We start from the raw sequence: 21,733 nt of genomic DNA, 5'->3' as shown, positions 1-21,733 counted from the left end.
TTGGGATATAACAATGTATGGAATTCTTTTTGATGTCTCAAATGCCTGGAAATTGCACTAGGGTGGTGTTGGTGTTGGGTTGTTTTATGAAATAAAAAATTTTATTAAAAAAACCCAAAAAAACAGAACAACATTTGAGTGCAGTCTCTCTATATGTAATGGTTGAGGAAGTCTTGTTTCAGTGTATCTGAAGAAGTGTGCATGCACTAACGAAAGCAGTTCTTGGTCAACCTGCCAAGAACCTTTTCCTAGAAACGGCTGATGAAGCTGGCCCTTCTAAAATGAAAGTTCATTCTTCAACAACTTGGTTTAGACAAGTTGATATGGGATTTATTATTTTTCACAGAGGCACAGGTATTTCAGTAACAAGCAAAACTTTATAGAGCTGAAAGCTAAAATGTAGTAATGCCTCTTAACAAGCCAAATGTTTATTGTAGCTATTAATAGCAAAATCAATGGATAACGGGATGATTCAGAAGATTCTTTCTATCGGTTCATCATCCAACCCAATATCCTTTTTTAAAAATAAAAATTTATTGAAATTGTTTTCTTAAAGAACAGATAAAAAATAACCAGCACTAATAAAAAGAAAAGAATAAGAGAGAAACAAAGAAAAATAAAGATTATAAAGAAAAATAAAGGAAGCACTTCCAATTTTCTCTACAGCAAGTATTTGTAAAGAAACAAAATTCATACTTACTCTATAATTACAAACACATAAACCTTTTTTTCCTATAATCCACCCCCCCTTAGTCTTCAAAACCACAAATCATCAATTCATTTTTTTCTATATCATGTAAAAAAGTCTATGGGGTTTCTACGGGGTTTCCAGTTAGCAAAAACTGTAGATAATATCTTTTTCTCTGATCAAAGAAGTGAGTTTAGCCATCTCAGCAAAGTCCTCTGTTGTAGGTAATGTTGGACTTTTCCATTTTTGAGCATATAATAACCTTGCTGATGCTGTCATATATAAAAACAAAGTCCCATATCTGTTTTCTAGCTGTCTGCCCATTAGTCTTAACAAAAGAGCCTCTGGTTTCAATTGTATATTTTTCTTCTTTAAAATCTTCTGGATTAATGAATGTATTTGTATCCACATTTTTTGGCTTTGTTACATGTCCACCATAGATGATAAAATGCCCAACCCAATACCCTTAATCTCTCATTTAAAGTCCGAAAATCATCAGGGACACATTGTGATGAAACTGCCTATTCCAATAATTCATGAACTGCTTCTAATTCTTGTAACAATTCTTTATTTCATTTATCCCATCACAGAATGTCACCAGCTGCATGTTTGACCGTATTTAAATCCGTTTCAATGAGTCTAAAAATAGGGACCTTGCTTGATGTGCCTTTTGCATGAAATGCATCCAAATTATAAATGGGTGCATTTCTGTGACCTTCAAGTGGAATTCTCCCACGCTAACCTCCTGCACAGAATATTTGAAACCAAACACCTACATATTTAACCAGTCCATATTTCTATGGTACTACACATAAACTGGCCAACTCATCATTTTGGCCAGGATTTTCCAAACTATTTTGGCTGGGAAATTTGATGGAACACTTAAAAAGTGATTTTTAAGTCATCAGGTAACCAAATAAATAGACACCATTTTTGAATTCCACTTTGTTTTGTATTTCTTTACATTTTGTACAAGAAACCTATCAAAAAATAGTCACAAAATAACAGGACCATTGTTATTGAAGATACATTTTTTACATATTGTACTGAACAGAGTGTGCCTTTGTTCTTCTCATATCCATTTAATATCAGGAATGATACTAGAAAGCTGGATTCTTATACTAGGTTCAACATCAAGTTTGTTCCTATCTTCTGTTTTTGTCGCAGTGTAATACAAAAATTCGATCTTACAACACGTGTTGTAGGGGAGAAGCTCACAAACTGCACATTCCACAACATCTGGGCATTCTTGAATCATATGGTTCCAAAAATCCATTCGCAAGAATTTATTGAAATTTTGCGTGCACTGGCAGTCATGTCTCATCAGGTTGTCATGAGTCTTGACCTGATAAAACGAACCAGCTCGGCTGCTGTTACTAAAAACGGACTCTTCACCTAAGAACTGATGTCGTTTGTAGAGGGAAAGCACTATCCAAGAGAGCAACGCAAGTGCTATATAAAGCGGCTGCAGATATCTCAGCCGAGAAGGGAATCAGTTTCAGATACAGAAAATCCAAAATCCCAGTTTCCACAAGAGTGACATTCATCTTTTACTAGTAAAAATGCTATGGGTGGGGAAAAAAAACAAGCCAGTAGTGTCCTCATATGACAACAGGGGGAGCAAGACGGACACAGGTCAAGGAAGGAGGGCGTCAGCCAAGCCCAGGAAAAAAAATGAGAAAGGGAGGCAAAGGCAGGCAGGCCCCTCCTCCTTTCGAAGACACTCATCCCTCCCACTTGGCTCCATGCCTCCTTGCTGGTTGGCTCAATGCAGTAGGAACCCAGGCTGCCTGAAGCTCCCAGGCTTTCCTCTGCAATAGCTGCTCTGATCCAGGAGTGTCATGAAGAATTGCTCCATATTTTGCGTGCACTGGCAGTCATGTCTCATCAGGTTGTCATGAGTCTTGACCTGATAAAACGAACCAGCTCGGCTGCTGTTACTAAAAATGGATTCTTCACCTAAGAACTGATGTCGTTTGTAGAGGGAAAGCACTATACAAGAGAGCAACGCAAGTGCTATGTAAAGCGGCTGCAGATATCTCAGCTGAGAAGGGAATCAGTTTCAGATACAGAAAATCCAAAATCCCAGTTTCCACACGAGTGACATTCATCTTTTACTACTGTTAAAATGCTATGGGTGGGAAAAAAAACAAGCCAGTAGTGTCCTCATATGACAACAGAGGGAGCAAGACGGACACAGGTCAAGGAAGGAGGGCATCAGCCAAGCCCTCTGCAATAGCTGCTCTGGTCCAGGAGTGTCATGAAGAATTGCTCCATGCGCTTCTGTTTGCCCCACTGCTGGCACAACACGAGCAATCTCTGGGCATGGTTACTCAACCTTCCCTACGCAGGGCCAGTAGCGTGGGAAGTGGAGGCAGGGAGTCTCCGTCTGGCTCACTTCTGGCTCGAAGCAAGCAGCCTCTGCATCACAGAAGGCTACAGCCTCGTGGAACCCCTTGGACCCACTGGGTGGTCCAGGGCTCCATGGAGCACATATGGGAAACCCGGATTATGGCTATTAGATAAGTGAATACCAAGCTGTTCATCTTTGTTGTCCGAAACCATTTAAGGTCTCAAACGACTCTTTAAGTGAATCTGATTGATATGTCAACGTTAAGTGCGACTTAGTTTGTAGAAAGCATGATTTTAAAGACAGATTCTCTAACACATATAGCCTTGAAACTTCTCATTACTCCTTTACGGCAACAGATAAAGGCTCTGTCACAAATACAAGTAGCGAAGGGAAAAGGGGGGGGGGCACCCACCTAACTCACAAAGGGCACCAGGATAATGTTTTCATACAGGCAGCTGCACATGGGAGACAATGGCCTTTTCACCACCCCAGTCCATGAATTAAGGAGGTGCCGTGTCTCAGTGGCTGAGCGTCTACCACATGCGCAGTTCAGCCAGGAGCCGCACTTGCCGCGGCCTTTCCGGATGAACCACTCAGGTAGGTGGTTCTTTTTTGGTGCGGGGTTTTGGGCGGGAGGGACGGATCAGTGACGGGCACGCAACACTTCCCAGATGTTGCCGCAGGATCGCGCCCATTTGCCACACATCCGATCTGTCCCTCTCCTGGCCCAAATCCTCGCGTGTGACCGGGGCCATACTTTCAATCAGATTACTGGACCTTACTGCAGTTGCTTCAATACTCAACATGCAAAATACTGATTATGTGGAGCCTTATCTTTTCTCTCTCATCAAACTTACTTTTTTTTCTGAAAATTGATTTTTAAATAATATCCTTGACGTCAGTTTGTCATGAAGCATAGAGCTCCACTGCAGTGATTTGCCTTCCAACCCAAGTGTCATAATAAACTCCTTCAAATAATGTTATTATATCCTAACACTGCCATAGTATTTTCCTTGTTTTTATGCCTACCCTTTCAAATCCACTTCCTGGTGCAGTACTGCTGGGTATATTTCTCATGGATAGTCTCGCATAGACATAAAAAAAGCAAGGTGGGAGTGGATGAGAAGCATAGAGCTCTGTAGTGACCTCTAGTGATAGATACAAGTATTACAACAGACCAATGAGAAGCATAGAGCTCTGTAGTGATAGATACAAGTATTACAACAGACTAGCAATTGCAAACACCTACATAAAAACCTACAGACAGACAAATACATACATCGATTATGCCAATGCACCTTGACTATTTTCTTCTGAGTAAGTCTTCTACCACTCTCAGGACATCCATACGCCTGTTGAGCAAAGTCTCATTATGAACCAGGGCCACCGACAAGCAGTTCTCGTCCAGAATATTAACTTTAATCACATCTGATTCTATTCATGGCAAATGCTTTTTTCCCTTGTCAAAGATTGACCAGAGTGGGGTCAGTGATGGTAAATATACACTTGCATGCCTGGGAACTGCTTTGGTAGCTTTAAGGTCCTAAGTCCCTATCTCACCTCTCTGTCTTTTTTATAACTTCACAGTGTCTACAACTGAGTGAATTCTTTGATGACTCACAAAGGCTGACTGTTGAGAGAAACACTCCCCACATTCTAGGCATGTATAGGCATTTTCTCCTGTGTGGACTCTTTTGTGCTTCACAAAGGCAGAATTGTCAGCAAAACATCTCCCACACTCTAAGCACCGATAGGGCTTCTCTCCTGTGTGGACTCTCCTGTGTTTCACAAGGCTTGAGTTTTCAGCAAAACATTTTCCACAATCCAGGCATTCATAAGGCTTCTCTCCAGTATGGAGTCTCTTATGCTGGGCCAAAGTTGAATTCTGAGTAAAACATTTCCCACATTCCAGGCATTTGTAAGGCCTCTCTCCTGTGTGGACTCGCTTATGTTTCACCAGGCCTGAGACGTCAGCAAAATGTCTTCCGCACTCCAGGCACTGATACGGCTTCTCTCCTGTGTGGGTCCTCCTGTGTTTCACAAGGCTAGAGTTCTCAGCAAAACACCTTTCACATTCCAGGCATTTGAAAGGCTTCTCTCCTGTGTGGACTCTCATATGTTGCACCAAAGTTGAGTTCTGAGCAAAACCTTTGCCACAGTCTAGGCATTTATAAAGCTTTTCTCCTGTGTGGACACTTTGGTGGATCATCAGATACGAGCGCCGTGTAAAACATTTCCCACACTCCATGCATTTAAAGGGCTTCTCTCCTGTATGGATTCTCTGGTGTTTCACAATGTTGGAATGTTGAGCGAAACACTTCCCACACTCTAGGCACTGATATGGCTTCTCCCCTGTGTGGACTCTCTGGTGTTTTACAAAGGTAGATCTTTCAGCAAAACTTTTCCTACACACCAAACATTTATAGGGCTTCTCTCCTGTGTGGATTCTGTGGTGACTCACAAGATGTGAATGGCAGGCAAAACACTTCCCACATTCCAGGCACTTATATGGTTTCTCTCCAGTGTGAACTCTCTGGTGGTTCACAAGGTTTGAATGGCGAGCAAAACTTTTGCCACACTCTGAGCATTTGTAGGGTCTCTCTCCTGTGTGAAGTCGCTGATGTCTCACAAGATCTCCTTGCAGTGCCAAACACTTCCCACATTTGAGGCATTTATAGGGCTTCTCTCCTGTGTGAACTCTTTGGTGGGTCATAAACACAGAACGATGTGCAAAACATTTCCCACATTCCTCACAGGTATAGGGTTTCTCTTGGCTGTGGCTTTGCTGGTGTTTCAGAAACTGTGGCTGTTGAGCAAAACCTTTCCCACACTCCAGGCATTCATATGGTTTCTTTGCCACATGGACTTGCTTGTGTCTGGCAAGATTACATTGCTTAGTAAAACATTTGCCACACTCTGGGCATGTGATCTTTGTCCTCAAACCACCTGCAGGGTAAGAAGCAAATGTGGATAAGATTTTCCCACCCTGGGTATGCAAGAGAAGGATCTTGAGGGAAAAGGCTGATGGAAAAGAAGGAAATTGCAAGAGAATGCCAGTGAAATTTCAACCACTGGCTTTTCTGGACAACTCACCTGTACTTATGCTGGTGATCTCTGTCACATCCAAGTTCCGAGAATCCAGCACCCACAGTTCTTCTCCATCTTCCAGCCTGCAAATGATGTCAGGCCTGGGAACTGGATACCCTTGGAAAGACAGAACAGAATGGAGAGTGTGATGTGAAACTCAGTAGAGGGAGGATAGTCTGGAAGAAAAATTTGGGAGCCCCCCACCAATGACTTATTCAGTTTTTCCAGTGGAAAAACCTGGAAATTTGAGGGTGCTTTTTGGAATGAGTAAAATGTTTTTAAAGACAAGGTGTTGTTATTGACTCAAGACAAGTAGTATGAAGATTCCTATGTAAGACAATCTATAGTCTTAGGTAATAATAATTCCTGTAGATGTATATAAAGGTAAAGGTTCCCTTGCTCGAAAGCCAGTCGAATTCCTATGATTCCTATGTAAGACAATCTATAGTGTTAGGTAATAATAATTCCTGTAGATGTATATAAAGGTAAAGGTTCCCTTGCTCGAAAGCCAGTCGAATCCGACTCTAGGGTTGTGGTGCTCATCTCCGTTTCAAAGCCGAAGAGCCAGCGCTGTCCGAAGACATATCCGTGGTCATGTGGCCAGCATGACTAAACACCAAGGCACACCAAACGCTGTTACCTTCCCACTGAAGTGGTACCTATTTATCTACTTGCAATTTCTTGCTTTCGAACTGCTAGGTTGGCCGGAGCTGGGACCAGAGACGGGAGCTCACTCCGTCATGCGGCACACTCGGGTCTCAAACTGCTGAACTGCCGACCTTAGCCTGCAGTTCAGCGTCTTAACCACTTGAGCCACCGCAGCTCCTAGATGTATACAATATATTTTAAAAGGCATGTCCATGTTGAAAGTAAACTACTTCATCAAGTCATAAGAGACTCACGGTGACCACAGGAAGTCCCACCTCACGGTGTTTTCAAGGCAAGAGATGAGCAGAGGCCATCGCCTTCCTCTGCATGGCAACCCTGGTCTTCCTTGGTGGTCTCCCATCCAAGTGCTAAACAGGGGCCGGCCCTGCCTGGCATCCAAGCTCTAGCAAGACTGGGCTAGTCTGGGTTATTAGGGCTAAATCACATACAATTAATACGTACACTGTTGAACAGTGTTTTCAGTACTATATGCTTTACTGCAATATCCAATATGCTGCTAATCCCATGTTTCTCTCCAAACAATACACTTCCTATGAAAGTTTCTATTTACATTTTTAATTCCCCCACCACCACCTCTCAGGGAGCAGAAATTAAGATGTATCTGCTAGGACGGGACAGGGTGCAGCAGTATGCAGCGCTCCTTCTCAGGCAGTGGGTATACTTACAATTTAGCTTGTAGAAAATGAAAGCAGTTGTGTTTCTATATCACGTAATGTGCCAAATGCTAAATTGTATACGCTAAGTTATAAATTAGGCATTTTATGCTGTTCAATACATTAAGAGAAGATAACAAGGAAAGTATTGCGTATATTTCAATTTTTCTCCCAAAGTCTGTTTCTTTACAGAACAAACAGGGGGGAAAGTTTTCTCCTTGGCTTCAAAATTTCAAGAAAGTTTACATCTCCGTAACTGGGCAATACCCTCTGAATGGTTACCAACAGAAAAGCAAATGTCTCCTGCAGAGACAGGACTTCTATTTTATGCTAGACACGTCCAGTTGCTAGAGCAACTTTACATCCGAAGACGCAGCCTTCTAAAGAACGACTGAGTTTCTAAAGCTGCAATGTTGCACATCTTTAATTACATTTATTTCTGAGTATACATGTTTAGGACCACACTGTAAAGCTGTTAACTTGCATAATCTCTTTCACTGTGGCAGAAACATTTGGTAGTACCTCTAAAGGGAATGAAGACAATAAAAAGGCAATAAAAGCTAGAAGCTTGGCCATATATTCCCAGTTTACGGTGGGATACTCTGCCCAATCCCACAAATGCAGGATCCTTATAAACGAAGGCCAGGCTGCACTGCATCGGAGGAATGTTGTCCATGTATTTTACCTGAGCAGCTGCAAAAGGGACCCTGCTCAGGTTGGGGCTGATTGTAAACCACAATCAATTCCCTGTCCCCCAAGCACTGAGTGGCCTTAGGTAAACTGTCCTCAATCATCTACCACATCGAGATAATAAGATTCAAATGAAAATTGAATTTCTTGCTGTCCACTATGCACCCTTCAAAGAAGGGAAGGGATATAAAGCAAAGAAGCCCATCTTCTTTCAATCCTTCTCTTCCCTCATCGAAAGAAGCCTTACCCAGTGAGGCCAAAGTCCCATAATTTTCCCATGTGACTTCTCTGTACAAGGCTTTCTGGTTTGGGTCCAGCAGAGCCCATTCCTCCTTTGAGAAGTAAATCACCACATCTTCAAAGGTGACCAGCATCTACAGAATCAAGAAGGTACAATCATTTCCTAGCAGTTACCAGCACAAACAGAAGTCACAATCAACATATGCTACAGGCCACTATGTAGGCCCAGCTTTATGCCACTGAAAAAGTGACCAGAAGGCTTGTCTTTTTCATCAGCCATATTAAAGTATCAGTGCAGCCGCTCTGCCAGAGAAGCTGTATTTCCATCTGAAATCAGACTTATCAAAAACTACCTTCATGTCTCTTTTGTTCTAACCTGGAGTCAGCGTTTCTAGCTAGCTTCTGAGCATCATGGAGTTACCCTCCCCCAAAAAGTTCTGAATTTTACCCTGAGAGGTCAGGGCTTCTTTCATCTCTTGATCCCATAAAAAATCATTATATCAGGTGCAAACCAGGCATGAGGCAAAAGGCTGCATGTGACCTGGGGATAGGAGATCGTGTTTCCCCCAAACCCCTTTCTCAGTGGGCTACCTGTAGGGAATGGCTAGATGAGACTGGAGCAGGCTAGGTTGCTAGGGAGACAGAAGAATGCTGGGGTGTGAGTGACAGGTGAGGAAGAAAAGCAGCTGGGAAAGGGTCAGTCGGGGATCAGGTGAAAAGGAAAGGATGCTGTGTGTGAGTGGCATGGCCAAAGACCGAAGAAGGGATTAAGCCCAGCGCCACACCTTGGAAAGGCAAGAACTACCATCTGATCAGCCAGGTGGGAGGCAGCGGGTACAAGGCAGGGAAGGAAGTTGAGAGACTGTGCCACAGGGCAGACCGCTTGTACATGGCTGACCAGTTGGGTATTGAGTGGATAACATACAAGGCAGACTGAAAAAACGGAAGTGTCAGGAGGACCCGCTTGAAGTGAAGATCCATTCAGACTGATCGACTCCAGTATGGGTGGTCTGACTGAAGGAGTCTGAGTGTATGTTTGTGTGTGCGTGTCAGCATTCAGATTTCAAGAGGAAGTTATCCTCTGCGCACACGTATAGTTACAGAAGTAAAAACAATGTTACAAATATTGTGCAGTGCAATCAGGACGTGTATCCCAGTTTTTTCTTAATTTATTTCAGGAGGAGGAGGAGGAGGAGAAGAAGAAAAAGAAGAAGAAGAAGCGTTGGTTTTTATACCCACTTTTCTCTCCCTTAAGAAAATGTTATCTGGAAAACGTAAAACAAAGATGTGAACAAAGGAGGGAAATCTTAAAGGGGTAAATGGGGGGAGCATTGCGGGAAGCCACGTTGAGGGGCGGGGAGGTGAGGGAGGAATGGATAAATGTTAAATGAGAAACAAAGATCAATATGTTGAATTATCCCAAAAAAAAAGGAGTCTCAAAGCAGCTTACAATCGCCTTCCCTTCCCCTCCCCAGAACAGGCACCTCATGAGGTAGGTGGGGCTAAGAGAGCTCTGAGAGAACTGTGACTGGCCCAAGCTCACCCAACAGGCTTCATGTGGAGGAGAAGTGTGGAAGCAAACCCAGTTCTCCAGATGAGAGTCTGCCGCTCTTAACTACTACACCATGCTAAAAGGTATCTGTTATTGTTAACAGACACTGGGGCTCCTAAAATCCACACTGACGGGGCTTGAACACTCACCTGTAAGAGCAGAAAAACATCAAGACTTAAGAAAAATATCACACCCTTGCTTCCCCCGCCCCCCCCGACAAAATGTATGCAACATGTTCTGCCCAGACTTCAGTCCCATCATGCATCTCCGCAGGGCTCTTTCTGTAGCAGGTACTCATCTGCATATTAAGCGACACACCCCTAATGTAGCCAATCCTCCAAGAGCTTACAGTAGCTCCTGTAAGAAGAGCTCTGTAAGCTCTTGGAGGATTGGCTACATTAGGTGGTGTGGCCTAATATGCAAAGGAGTTCCTGCTACAAAAAGAGCCCTGAGATGGACCAGCAGCTCCCTCAACATCTCCTACCTGAGTTCCTTCCGTTTCTCCAGGAGGCGGCAACAACCCAGACTGAGGGAAGGACATCATCCTCTACAAAATAAAATAAAAATTAAAGCCAAGGGAGACCATTCAGAAAGACATGTTTAAGGGGGGGGGGGAGCCAGAGATGATCATTTAACATGGCTGAACTTCTCAGCATAACCAAGGAGGGTTTGAAGATTTTTACCATGTGCCCCTTTCCCAAGACTGCTAATCCATAGAAGAAATGTTCAAAACCACCCCTCACCAGATGAACAAACCCTACATAGCTACTCTGACAGCAGTACAAATCGTAAGGACAGTGACCTATTTACTATGAATGTACCATGGAAAGCTAGAAAAGATCCTTAAGTGTAAGGATGTGTCGTTGGTGACCAAGACAATTTATGCCATAGTATTCCCCATTACTAACCAAGACAATTTATGCCATAGTATAAGGTTAGACAACAAAGAAAGCTGACAGGAAGAAAGTTGATTAGCTTGAAATGTGGTATTGGATGAGAGTTTGACAGATACTGTGGACTGCCCTCCCCCAAGGCAAATAAGTGCGTTCTTGATCAAATCAAGCCTGAACTCTCCCTGGAAACTAAAATGACGAAACTGAGACTATCGTACTTTGGTCACATTATGAGAAGACAAGAGTCACTGGAAAAGACAATAATGCTAGGAAAAGTTGGAGGCAGCAGGAAAAGAGGACAACCCAGCATGAGATGGATTGACTCAACCAAGGAAGCCACAGGTCTCAGTCTGCTAGATCTGAGCTAGGTTTTTAATGACAGGACATTCTGGAAGTTGTTAATTCATAGGATCACCGTAGGTTGGAAGAAACTTGATGGCACTTAACACAAACACACACACACAGGGTACATTTGCCTAAAGCTGCCTGGAAAGCTGATCTCCTGCACCTTCTTGCTTGAGTGGTGGATAAGGAAGATTTCACCCCTCTCCTGCTTCCCCATATTTCTGATCAAACAACATTCTCCTCGCTATTTGGCCAGACATCACATACAACTTCCAGGCTGCATCCACGCTCTCTGTAGCAGTCATTTGCAAATGAATTTTCCAGTCTGGACGGTCAAATCACTCGCAACTGACAGTGACAGAGGAAGGATAGCGCGATGCCCATAAATGTGCAGAAACCACCCGAGTAGCTACATGGGAGCAAAGCTGTGACGGACTGAATGATCTTTGATTCTCCTTTTATTCCAAGGCTGTATTACTCTAAAGGGTACTGTACGCTTGAAGGGTTACTAGAAAGCTAGTGGAGGTCAGTGATATCAGAGGTCAATGATACTCATACTGGAAGAGTATGGATGGAGCAAAGGCCCATCAGTGGCTATTGGCCACAAAGGCAGTGCTTAAGGGGGGGGGGACAGCGTGGGAGGGCTTCTGGAGTTCTGGCCCTGCTGGGGGACCTCCTGATGGCACCTGGGTTTGGGCCACTGTGCGACACAGCGTGTTGGACATGTTCTTAAGAGTATCTGCCTAGGATCGCGCTCGCCCCTTGCCACTCCATTGCCTGTAAGGTAAAGGTAAAGGTTCCCTTGCTCGAAAGCCAGTCGAGTCCGACTCTAGGGTTGCGGTGCTCATCTCCGTTTCAAAGCCGAAGAGCCAGCGCTGTCCGAAGACGTTTCCGTGGTCATGTGGCCGGCATGACTAAACACCAAGGTGCACGGAACGCTGTTACCTTCCCAATCCATTGCCTGTACAGTAGCAAAAAGAAGCCCACCCATCATCACCCTCCCTCCCTCCCAGTCTCCACACGCATACACACACACACACTCCCCTTTCCCGTTCACTCGCTGCTCTCCCTAAGCTTTTCTTTCTTCTCCCACCCCGTCCCCAGAGCTCAAATGCAGCCACAGTTCCTTCTTCCCCGGCACTTCCGTCCGTCCCAAGCCAAAAATAAAGAAATGATGCCGCAACTTAAGGCACACAAAGGAAAGACCCTCTCTCCCCTCCTGGCCGCCCCTTCCTCCAACTGATATGCTGATCATCATACACTCCTCTTCTCCTCCCCGCGAATTGGCACCGACCTGCCTTTGGAAACAAATGAGACCAATTCGACTCGGCTGCCTCTCCTGGGGAACCGCCGGCTGTTCTAGCGCTTCCCAATGGAAAATCCTCCCCTGGAAGCACAACCCCCTTTGGCCTCGGCTGCGGGCCTAAGAAGTGCAACGCCTGCTGGGGATTGTAGTACTCCTGCCCCAGTCACTGGTCGGTGATTTAAGGCATATTCCTGCCAGTGTTCCCTCTAAGCTGAGTTAGTGTGAGTTAGCTCAGTTTTTTTCGCCTCCGGCTCACAGATTTTTGTCTCAGCTCAGGGAGGATGGCTCCAGAGCAAACTGATTTCTGCAGTAGCCAAATCGCTCGCTCTCAACTTTTATGGCAGTAGCTCACAAAGCAGAATTTTGGCTCACAAGACTCCACAGCTTAGAGGGAACATTGAGTCCTGCACAGGTATTCTTCTTCCCTTGAACAAGAACGCTGTTACGTTTCCCCCCACCCCCAATCCTGGAACCACAGGTTTGACTTTTCCTTGTCAAAGCCAGCTGCTTTTATGTGACTATGGAGAAATCCAGGACTTGGCCGTTGGTTGCGAGTGGTTGGCTGGCCCTAGCAACATCTCCCTTCGCAGGTCAACCCCATTCAAAGCAAAAAGCAACCCACCCACCCCAAGCATCTTTACTTTACCTCTGTGATTGTTCCAGGCTTGGGTGGGTTTTTCACTCTGGCTCAGATCTTGGCCCCTCAAACCTAATTTATGTTCCTCTTTTTAATTTCCCACTGGGAAGCACAGTGCAGTCAAATAAGTGGGAAAGTGACATTGTGACTGCTGGGGAAACCCCACGCGAGGTGGTGGTAGGACTCCCCTGGTAGGGCCACCATCCCATGCCTGCTCTCTGAACCAGCGGGAGAAAGGTCAGGAGGATGGAAATGATTTCACATGGCGTGTGATGTTATGTCTGGATGTGACTTAAGCACATCGGGCAACACTCTGACTGTACTTGAAAACTCCAGTGGAAAGCCAGAGGGTCACCAAAGAGGCTTACTTCGAACCCAGGTTTCCAGCGAGATGTGATGTCACGCGTTGTGTATCATAATTCTCTTGTCCCGCACCTAAAACTCCCCAGGGATGCTGCCCAGTGGCCTGGCATCCCTAGGTGGCAGTTAGCCCCTCAGGAGAACCATCATGCACAATTTCAAGAGTTGCCAGGAAATGACAGTGCTATGGCCAGGATGGATACTGATTGTGATCAGGACTTCAGGAAGGGGGAAGATAGCTTTTCTTCAGTTCAAATCCTATCAGGGTAAAGGGTGTTAAGCAGGGGGTTGTAGGCAGCTTACTCAAACATAGATTCCCAAGCAAAGGGACCAAAAGTTGCTTGCTATGGCTGCGGTCACATGGAGCATTAGCCACGCTACAGAGACGGAAGATAGGCGGATTTTCCGGGCGCGATCAAACTGCAACATCTGGGAAGTGTAGAGCTCCCGTGGCTAACCCGAGGCTTCCCGCTGAAGATGCGCCATAAAAAACTAGTACCTCCGAGGTACTAGTTTCTAGAAACCATGAGGCAAGGGCGGGTGTCTGATCACGTTTCCGGTGGTAGCTGGTGGCATCCGGCGCCCACCCATGTCCCGTCGAGAAAAGGGTTTTTTCCCCCAAGTCTCCACGGGATGCGCAGAAGCACCCAACAGCACATGCGCACACTTCGGTTAAAAAAAACACAACCCCCACCGCGCCACTTCTTTGCCACGCTGCAGGATTGACGTATGATCGGCACCTTCCCCCGAACCACGGGACGTCGGCGGGATGTTTTATTCGGCGGCCACGCGGTAGTTCGCTCCGGGGCAAACAGCCACACCTCCCCCCCCCCCTGCGATATCCGGCCCATGTGACCGGGGCCTATGTTGAGCTGACTGAGAAGCCTGAGGATTAACTGAGGTCAGAAATGAAGTTTATTGAGTAATATGTGCAAGTTACATGGAAATACTGAGACACCAAAGCAGGACTGGCATCAGATGGAACTTTTAAAAAAGTATTTCTAGAGCACCATCAGTGAATATTACTGAGTGATGCAAGTACAAAGAGGAAATAAAAGACAACAACTCAGGTTTCTACCACAAGGGCAGAAAGTGAACCTTGACAACAAAGGGGAGGGGAAGAAGAGAGGGGCAGCAGAAACAAAAAATAAAGGTAAAGAAATACAGCAAGGCTCTGTTTGAAGTGGTGATTTCGTTTCAAGGATGGGGGCAAAAAGGTTAATCCAATCCAGAGGCTTTGTGGGAATTGGGAAAGGTGGGTTTTCAGAAGGTATAAAGAGGTTACAGTGATAAAATGCTTGAGCAAAGAAAACTACAGGGAAGTAGAAAATACAAAGTAAAAGGACCCTGAAATAAACATTATTCCTTACTAATCATTGGATAAACACCTTTGCTATCTTAATTCCTTTACACAGCAGCCATATTAAAAAATTATCATGGAATTTATGGATATAATGACCATGAACATTCTCTCTCTTTTCCTTTCATTTAAACCCCACCTTCCCCAACCCCCAATTTGGGACACAAAGTGGGTTTCCATCCGTCTCCTCTCCTTCCTCCTCCATTTTATCCTCACAACAGCTTTGTGAAGGAGGTCAGGCTGAGATTGCCTGACTGCTCCAAGGTCACCCAGCAGGCTTCCACGGCAGAGTGGGAATCTGAACTCGAGTCTCCCAGATCGTAATCTGCTACACCACACTGGCTTAAGACATGTCATCACCAATGAAGACAGCCCGTCCTGTTAAAAGAAATGCTACATCTTCTCACTGCATCACTCCACTTATCCCACCTGGTGACAGAAAGAGCCCACGATGCCCCCTCCCTGCAGAAACTGGTTTCGCAAGAACATTTTTAGCAAGTCTGCCATTTGCCTTTGCTGGCTTTGAACTAGGGGTATCATACCAATGACAATGCTGGCCAATACCTTTGATGACAAAAAGTCAATCCACACAAGCTAGTCATCAAGATTTCATACCATCCGTTTCCAGCATGCTGGCCAAAACTTTTGATGACAAAAAGTCAATCCACACAAGTTAATTTTTAAGGTGCCAGAGGATTCAGTGTTATTTTTAGCACAAGGAGTAAGACAGCTTCATTTTCAGAGTGGGATCATACAAGCAAGTGAAACACTGGAACCATACAAGTGCTGAAGAAGAGGCCTTTCTCTAGTGACAAATATTACAACACAACAGCAAAACAAAACATCAAGGAGAAAGGAAGAAAAGGCCTCCACCTATGGATGTGCATTAGTTAATCCCAACCGCCTACACGGTAAACTGAGTGACCAAAACTTGGAAAACTGCCATACAAATTGAACCCAACATATCCTGGGACTGCTTCCAAATAAATGCTCTGCATGCAAGACCTTCAACACATAATGCCTTCTACTGAGTCTAACACGGTCAATATTGTCTATTCTGATTGGCAGAGTCTCAGATTTTTCATATCTCTGACTACTGGAGATGCTGGGACATCTGGGCCCTTCTGCATGCAAAAGAGATGCTCTCATACAGAATCACAGCCCCTCTCCATGTCGCTTTCCTTGCATACGGATTTCTTTCAATGGAAACGGGGGTTCCTTTCAAACAAAGCCTTTTCCCTTACATATACATAATTCCTTTCCTGAGCAGTATCTCTGAATGGCTTGGCTCCCCAATTAAATGCTTTCGTTGTGAGCGAAACAGAACTTTCTTCAAATCACATTAGGATTAAAAAAAAAAAGTATCCAATATTCTTGGGGAAGGGACTGGTGACTGGGTCATCAAAAATGACCCAAAACGTGGGGCGAAATGAACAAGAAGAACTTGCTTCTGTTCCATTAAGAGATTTCCTTCTCCATTCTTTCATGATACATGAGGAACTTCACAGATGGAAGCTACACAGGCTGCCGGGGGATTGTTGGTTATTATTACAGAGTGGCTCAGCCAGGTGGTTTGGCAGCAGGGGGTGCATCACAACAAAATGGCGGCACCTCTGGATGACTGAGGGGGGAAAAACTGGGTTGCGTCCCTATCACCACGGAGAGAGTGACTTTCTTGGGCTCCAAACCCACAATGATGATTCTAGCACATGAGATATCACACTGTATGGAATTAATAAAAGATGTCAAGAGTCAGCAGAAGTGAATTATGAAGTATGGCAACCAAAAAGAAAATGTCACACTTTTTCATGGAGCTGCAATGCAGGAACGAATCACTGATGAGGAGCCAATTTTCTGCCTGTGGGAAGAAATTGCTAAAATTTGAGGTGTTGTCAGAAAATCTCATTTGTTTGCCTTTTTTTCCATTTTAAATAATTGTAAGATTCCACTCCAGTAGGCCTTATAATCGAACTGTGAGCAAAAATGTACCCACCCCTTTTAACATTTCTAGGAATTCTCTCCCTTGTGAACCCTCTTGTGTTGCACAAAGCCAGAGAGGTCAGCAAAACATTCCCCACACTTTGGGCATTGGGCTTCTCTCCAGAGTGAATTCATTGGTGGGTCCCAAGATGCGATCGCTGACCAAAACATTTCCCACACTCCAAACACTTATAGGGTCTCTCTCCCAAGTGCACTCGCTTGTGTTTCGAAAAGCCTGAGGGATTCACAAAGCATTTCCCACACTCGGGGCATCGAGAGGGTTTCTCTCCCATGTGGACTCTCTCATGAGTCTGAAGAGGAGACTGGCGTGTAAAACATTTCCCACATACAAAACACTGATAGGGTTTCTCTCCTGTGTGGACCCTTCTTGTGTTGTGCTAGGGTTGAGTTGTCAGCAAGAGACTTCTCGCACTCCAAACATTGGTAAAGCTTCTCTTCTGTGCAAAGTCTTTGGTGGGTCATAAGGTATGACAGCCGAGTAAAACATTTCCCACACTCAGGACATTTATACGGCTTCTCTCCTGCGTGGACGCTCTCATAGGTTAGCAAGCGTGCGTGCGGAGTAAAACATCTCCCACAGTGGGGACATTTATAGCACTTCTCTCCTGTGTGAACTCTCTGCTGGGTCATCAGGTTTGACTGACAAGTAAAACATTTTTCACACTCTGGGCATTTATAGGGTCTTTCTCCTGTATGGATTCTTTCATAGGCCAGGAGCTGGGACTGTTGAGTAAAGCATTTCCTACACTCTAAGCATTCGTATGGTTTTTCTCCTGTGTGGATTCTCTGGTGGGTCACAAGGTATGAACGTTGAGCAAAACATTTCCTGCACTCTGGCCACAGACAGGGCTTCTCCCCAGTGTGAACTCTCTGGTGGGTCACAAGGACTGAGAAGGGAAGCTTTTTCTGCATTCCACACACTTATAGGGTTTCTCCCCTTTACGGACCTTCTGGTGATTAAGAAATGAGAGCCACTCAACAAAACACATCCCACGCTCTATGCATTCATAAGGTTTTTCTGCTGTGTGGAGTTCCTGGTGTCCAACAAGATTCAATTCCTGAGTTAAGTACTTCCCACAAATGGGGCCCAAGCATCTTTTCCGGTACTCATCTACAAAGATAAAGGACAAACACAAATGATTATTTTCTGAGATTCCTTCTTTTTTTTCCTTAATGAATGAAAGAGAGAGAGAGAGAGAGAGAGAGAGAGAGAGAGAATCAATTTCAGGCCTACTAATCAAGGTAGTCACCCTGGGATGTATCTGCTGCTGTACTGTAGCAGGCTGGGGTTTGGAAACCCCTCTGCATAAAATGCCCTTTGTGAATTAAAAAAACAGAATGGCAAGAAGATCCCTGACTAAGCCTTCTTGCTATGCAAGGTCTGAATATGTAGGGAGGTGTTCTCTTAACACAGGAGGAAGCATTCAGACCTGATCTACCAAGGAATTACAAGCATCTTGAGTTACGTCCTCATCAAACTAGACTGCCACAAACAACCTGTCCTCGGAAACGTAAAACGGGTTCTACTTATACTTCTCTGGATATCGTCGGTGCTCTCACATGATCACTCAAGTCCTGGTCCAGCTAGACAAACACTAGTTTCTTCGCCTTCACTATCCTCAGGGAGCATTTAAAGGCAACACTTCCATTTGCACCCAACCCTTCTCTCCAAGGGGGATCCAAAGTGGCTTACAACATCCTTCCCTCATCTGTTATCCTCACAACAACCCTGTGAGGTAGGTAGAGAGTGACTGGCCTGCTGTCACATGGACTGCTACCATGGCAGAGTGGGGATTTGAACACAGGTCTCCCAGATCCTAGGCCAGTGCTCTAACCATTATGCCAAGCTAGTTCTCAGAGAGTCACTGACAGTCAGACAAGACAATATTTAGATAAATGAATCTGTGCTCTGACCTAGTATAAGGCAGCTTCATATACACGTACAAGTTAAGGATGCAGGATCTTCTAGAGGACTAGTCCACTTCTTCTGAATAAAACGTAGACTGGAGTTACCTTGATCCTTCACCTGAAGTGTCCAAGGTCTCTGCAGCATCCCAGTCCAGGGACTCTGGCACCCATAGCTCTTCTCCCTGCTCCAGCTGGGAGATGAGAGCAGGTTTGATGAATAGAAATCCTTGTCAAGAAAAGGGGAGAGAGAAAACCCCCAATGAACATCAGGAGGACTCATTTATTTATTATTATTTATTAATTATACTATTACCCCGCCCATCCTGCAAACAGGCTCAGGGCGGCTAACAAAGCGGTACAATGTACCTAATTGGCATAACCATAAAAATTTAAAACTACATGAGATACATACTCATTCATATTACATGAAATTCACAGTTAGCAGTAAAGTGCTCGCAGTGCTAAAGATGAGATGGCGTGCTTTCCAGATCTAAAACCACGTCGTTCGTTGTATAGCCAGAAAAACCAGGGGATGGCTTTGGGGAAGGGCTGTGGCTCAGTAGCAAAGCCTCTGCTTGGCATGCAGGAGGTTCCAGGTTCAATCCTCAGCATCTCCAGTTAAGGAGATCCAGTGGCAGGTCATGTGAAAGACCTCCACCTAAAACCCTGGAGAGCTACTGCCAGTCTGATTCAGCCTAAGTCAACTTCATGTGTGTTCTGGATGACAGTTAGGTTATTATTTTTATTACCTAGCAAACTGTCAGTTACTTTTTTAAAAAAGTTTTTTATTTTATATGAGACAAACAGACAGACAGACTTAGGCTGCGGTCACACGGAGCAGTAGCCACGCTACTGCGACGGAAGATAGGTGGATTTTTCGGGCGCGATGTCACCACCACATCTGGGAAGCATAGAGCTCCCATGGCTCAACCGAGGCTTCCCTCCGAAGATGCACAGCAAAAAACTAGTACCTCGGAGGTACTAGTTTCCGGAAACCGCGGGGCAAGGGCGGGCGTCTGATCGCGTTTCCGGTGGCATCCGGCGCCCGCCCATGCCCCATTGCGAAAAGGTTTTTTCCCCCCGAAGTCTCCAGGGATGTGCACAAGCACACAACGGGACATACGCATAATTCAGGTTTTTTTTAAAAAAACCAACAACCCCGTTTGCCGTGCCGCGCCGCTTCTTTGGCGCATCGTGTGATCAGCACCTCCCCCCTAACCACAGGACCTCTACGGGGACCGCGAGGGGATGCCTGATCGCGCAGTTGCGCGTTTTTTCACTGCGGGGCAAACAGCCACGCCTCCCCTCCGTGATATCTGACCCGTGTGACCGGGGCCATAGTTGCATAAAGTCCGGGGTTACATATAATCTTTCATTTAAGTTTTATATTACTGCATACATTAACCATTTGAAATATTATCCAACTGAATCACCATATATTTTGAAAATTATTTTGCATTATAATTTAACATACATTTTATTATTTGTTCTAATTAATTATTGTGTCAATATTGTTCATTTATTATAGCCTTTTAACCAAATGTAAAATCTTGCCCATGTGTTTTCAAAGCTTGTTTCATCTCGTCCTCTGAGAATTAAGTTAATTTATCCATTTCAGCGGTTTCGAGTATTTTATGTATAGTCTCTTCTTTTGAAGGTACTTTCCGGCCTTTTGGCTAAGATCAAGTGCAAACTGTCAATTACTGTGGCTTGTATATCACATGGACCCCCATAAGAATGCTCCACACACAAGAACGGATTGCATTTGTGCTGGAGGCCTGGTCAGCCCAGAGGTTTCTGCAAGGCTATTCTAAGTGCCACTGTTTTTCCATAGGAGTGTGTGGCAGCCATTCACTTCTAAAAGAGAAAGGGACGCACACTCAGAGAACTCAGTGGTGTTGGTATCACACTGCCCCTCGTAAACTCAGTAACCAGGGCAGGTCTGGCATTCTTAACAACTCTGAAATTTTATTTACTGTGTCCCACACCAATCAAAAGAAGCCGACATGACTGATATGAAAGCCAGCATGGTAGAGTAGTCAGAGCACTGAATGGGGGTTTGGGAGACCCGGGTTTGAATAACCACATTGCCACGAAAGCTCATTGGGTGACCTCGGGCCATTCGCACACTTCCAGCCTAACCTGTGCTTCACCGCCTCGTTGAGAGGGCAGAAAAAGGGGGCGAATGATGCTATAAGCCAGGGGTGGCCAAACTGTGGCTCGGGAGCCACATGCGGCTCTTTCACACATAGCAAACAAATATCATTATCAATACCTGCTTTTACCGCTCCACCTCCTGTGTCTGCCAGTTTGTGATTGAGCACACAGCCCTGTGTCAGAGTTCCAAAGTTGCCCACAGGCTTAAAAGGGTTAGGGAACACTGGCCTAAGATGTACCTACTGAAAGAACCACCTCTTCCAATATGCCCACAGCTGCAGGCGACTGAACAAATGTTCTGAATGTGCCTCCTTGCAAATGGGTAAGACCAGCAGCTGCCTGTACGAGTGGATTTTCTGTCATGGCTCCCATCTTACGGAATGGCCTGCCAGCTGAGGTCAAAAAGGCCTCTGTCGTTCCAAAGAAGGTGTATGACCAAATTGTTCAGAAGGGCAGTTCTACAAAGGATACAGGGTTGCAGTGAACGGAATTGGTCAGGACGGTGTTTTCATACAGGGAACAGGGTTATCGTTTATTGCAACATTTGCCATATACGTTAACCTGTTAGTACTGCACTGATTTTTATCATTTGTTCTCCAGTTGCTGCATTGTTTACAGTATATCCTACCTATGTTTCCTATATTGTTTAGTCTAACTTTGTAATATGCTTTGAGTCTCACCCAGAAATACAAATAGATATATGAAGAAGAAAAACAAGAAGGGCAAAGAAAGAGGGAACAGGTATGCCCCTTGCTTCATAGGCTCCATCCCTGAGGGATTCCCCTTCAGTTTCAGGGACAAAAACAACATTCAAACCCCACAATAGTTCAGCAG

At 44.9% G+C, this 21,733-nt stretch overlaps 2 protein-coding genes across 3 annotated transcripts in view; both read right to left on the bottom strand.

Annotated features, from left to right (window-relative positions):
- Positions 1 to 4,511: 4,511 nt before the first annotated feature.
- LOC107118461 (zinc finger protein OZF-like) lies at positions 4,512 to 10,472 on the bottom strand. Its single transcript, XM_015420807.1, has 4 exons — positions 10,417 to 10,472; positions 8,388 to 8,514; positions 6,135 to 6,245; positions 4,512 to 5,987 (listed from the first exon to the last, which is right to left on the bottom strand). The coding sequence occupies exons 2-4, from the start codon at positions 8,512 to 8,514 to the stop codon at positions 4,615 to 4,617; spliced, it is 1,611 nt and encodes a 536-aa protein (XP_015276293.1). The 5' UTR covers positions 10,417 to 10,472; the 3' UTR covers positions 4,512 to 4,614.
- A 4,961-nt stretch (positions 10,473 to 15,433) lies between these two features.
- The window catches only part of LOC107118464 (zinc finger protein 621-like), a 9,592-nt gene continuing 3,292 nt past the window's right edge, over positions 15,434 to 21,733 (bottom strand). The window contains exons 3-4 of one of the 2 annotated variants that reach the window (XM_015420812.1): positions 18,848 to 18,968; positions 15,434 to 17,945 (exon numbers count right to left, since the gene is read on the bottom strand). In XM_015420812.1, coding sequence (XP_015276298.1) covers positions 17,942 to 17,945; positions 18,848 to 18,968 — 125 coding nt within the window. In that variant the 3' untranslated portion in view covers positions 15,434 to 17,941. The remainder of the gene's footprint in view (positions 17,946 to 18,847; positions 18,969 to 21,733) is intronic. The other variant, XM_015420811.1, reaches the window with a different exon arrangement.

The sequence above is a fragment of the Gekko japonicus genome, unplaced genomic scaffold (genome assembly GCF_001447785.1).
Source record: "Gekko japonicus isolate JY-2015 unplaced genomic scaffold, Gekko_japonicus_V1.1 scaffold1882, whole genome shotgun sequence".
In the NCBI taxonomy this organism is placed as follows: Eukaryota; Metazoa; Chordata; class Lepidosauria; order Squamata; family Gekkonidae; genus Gekko; species Gekko japonicus.
The sequence above is the reverse complement of the archived record's forward strand: the minus strand, read 5'-3'. Positions and strand labels throughout refer to the sequence as shown.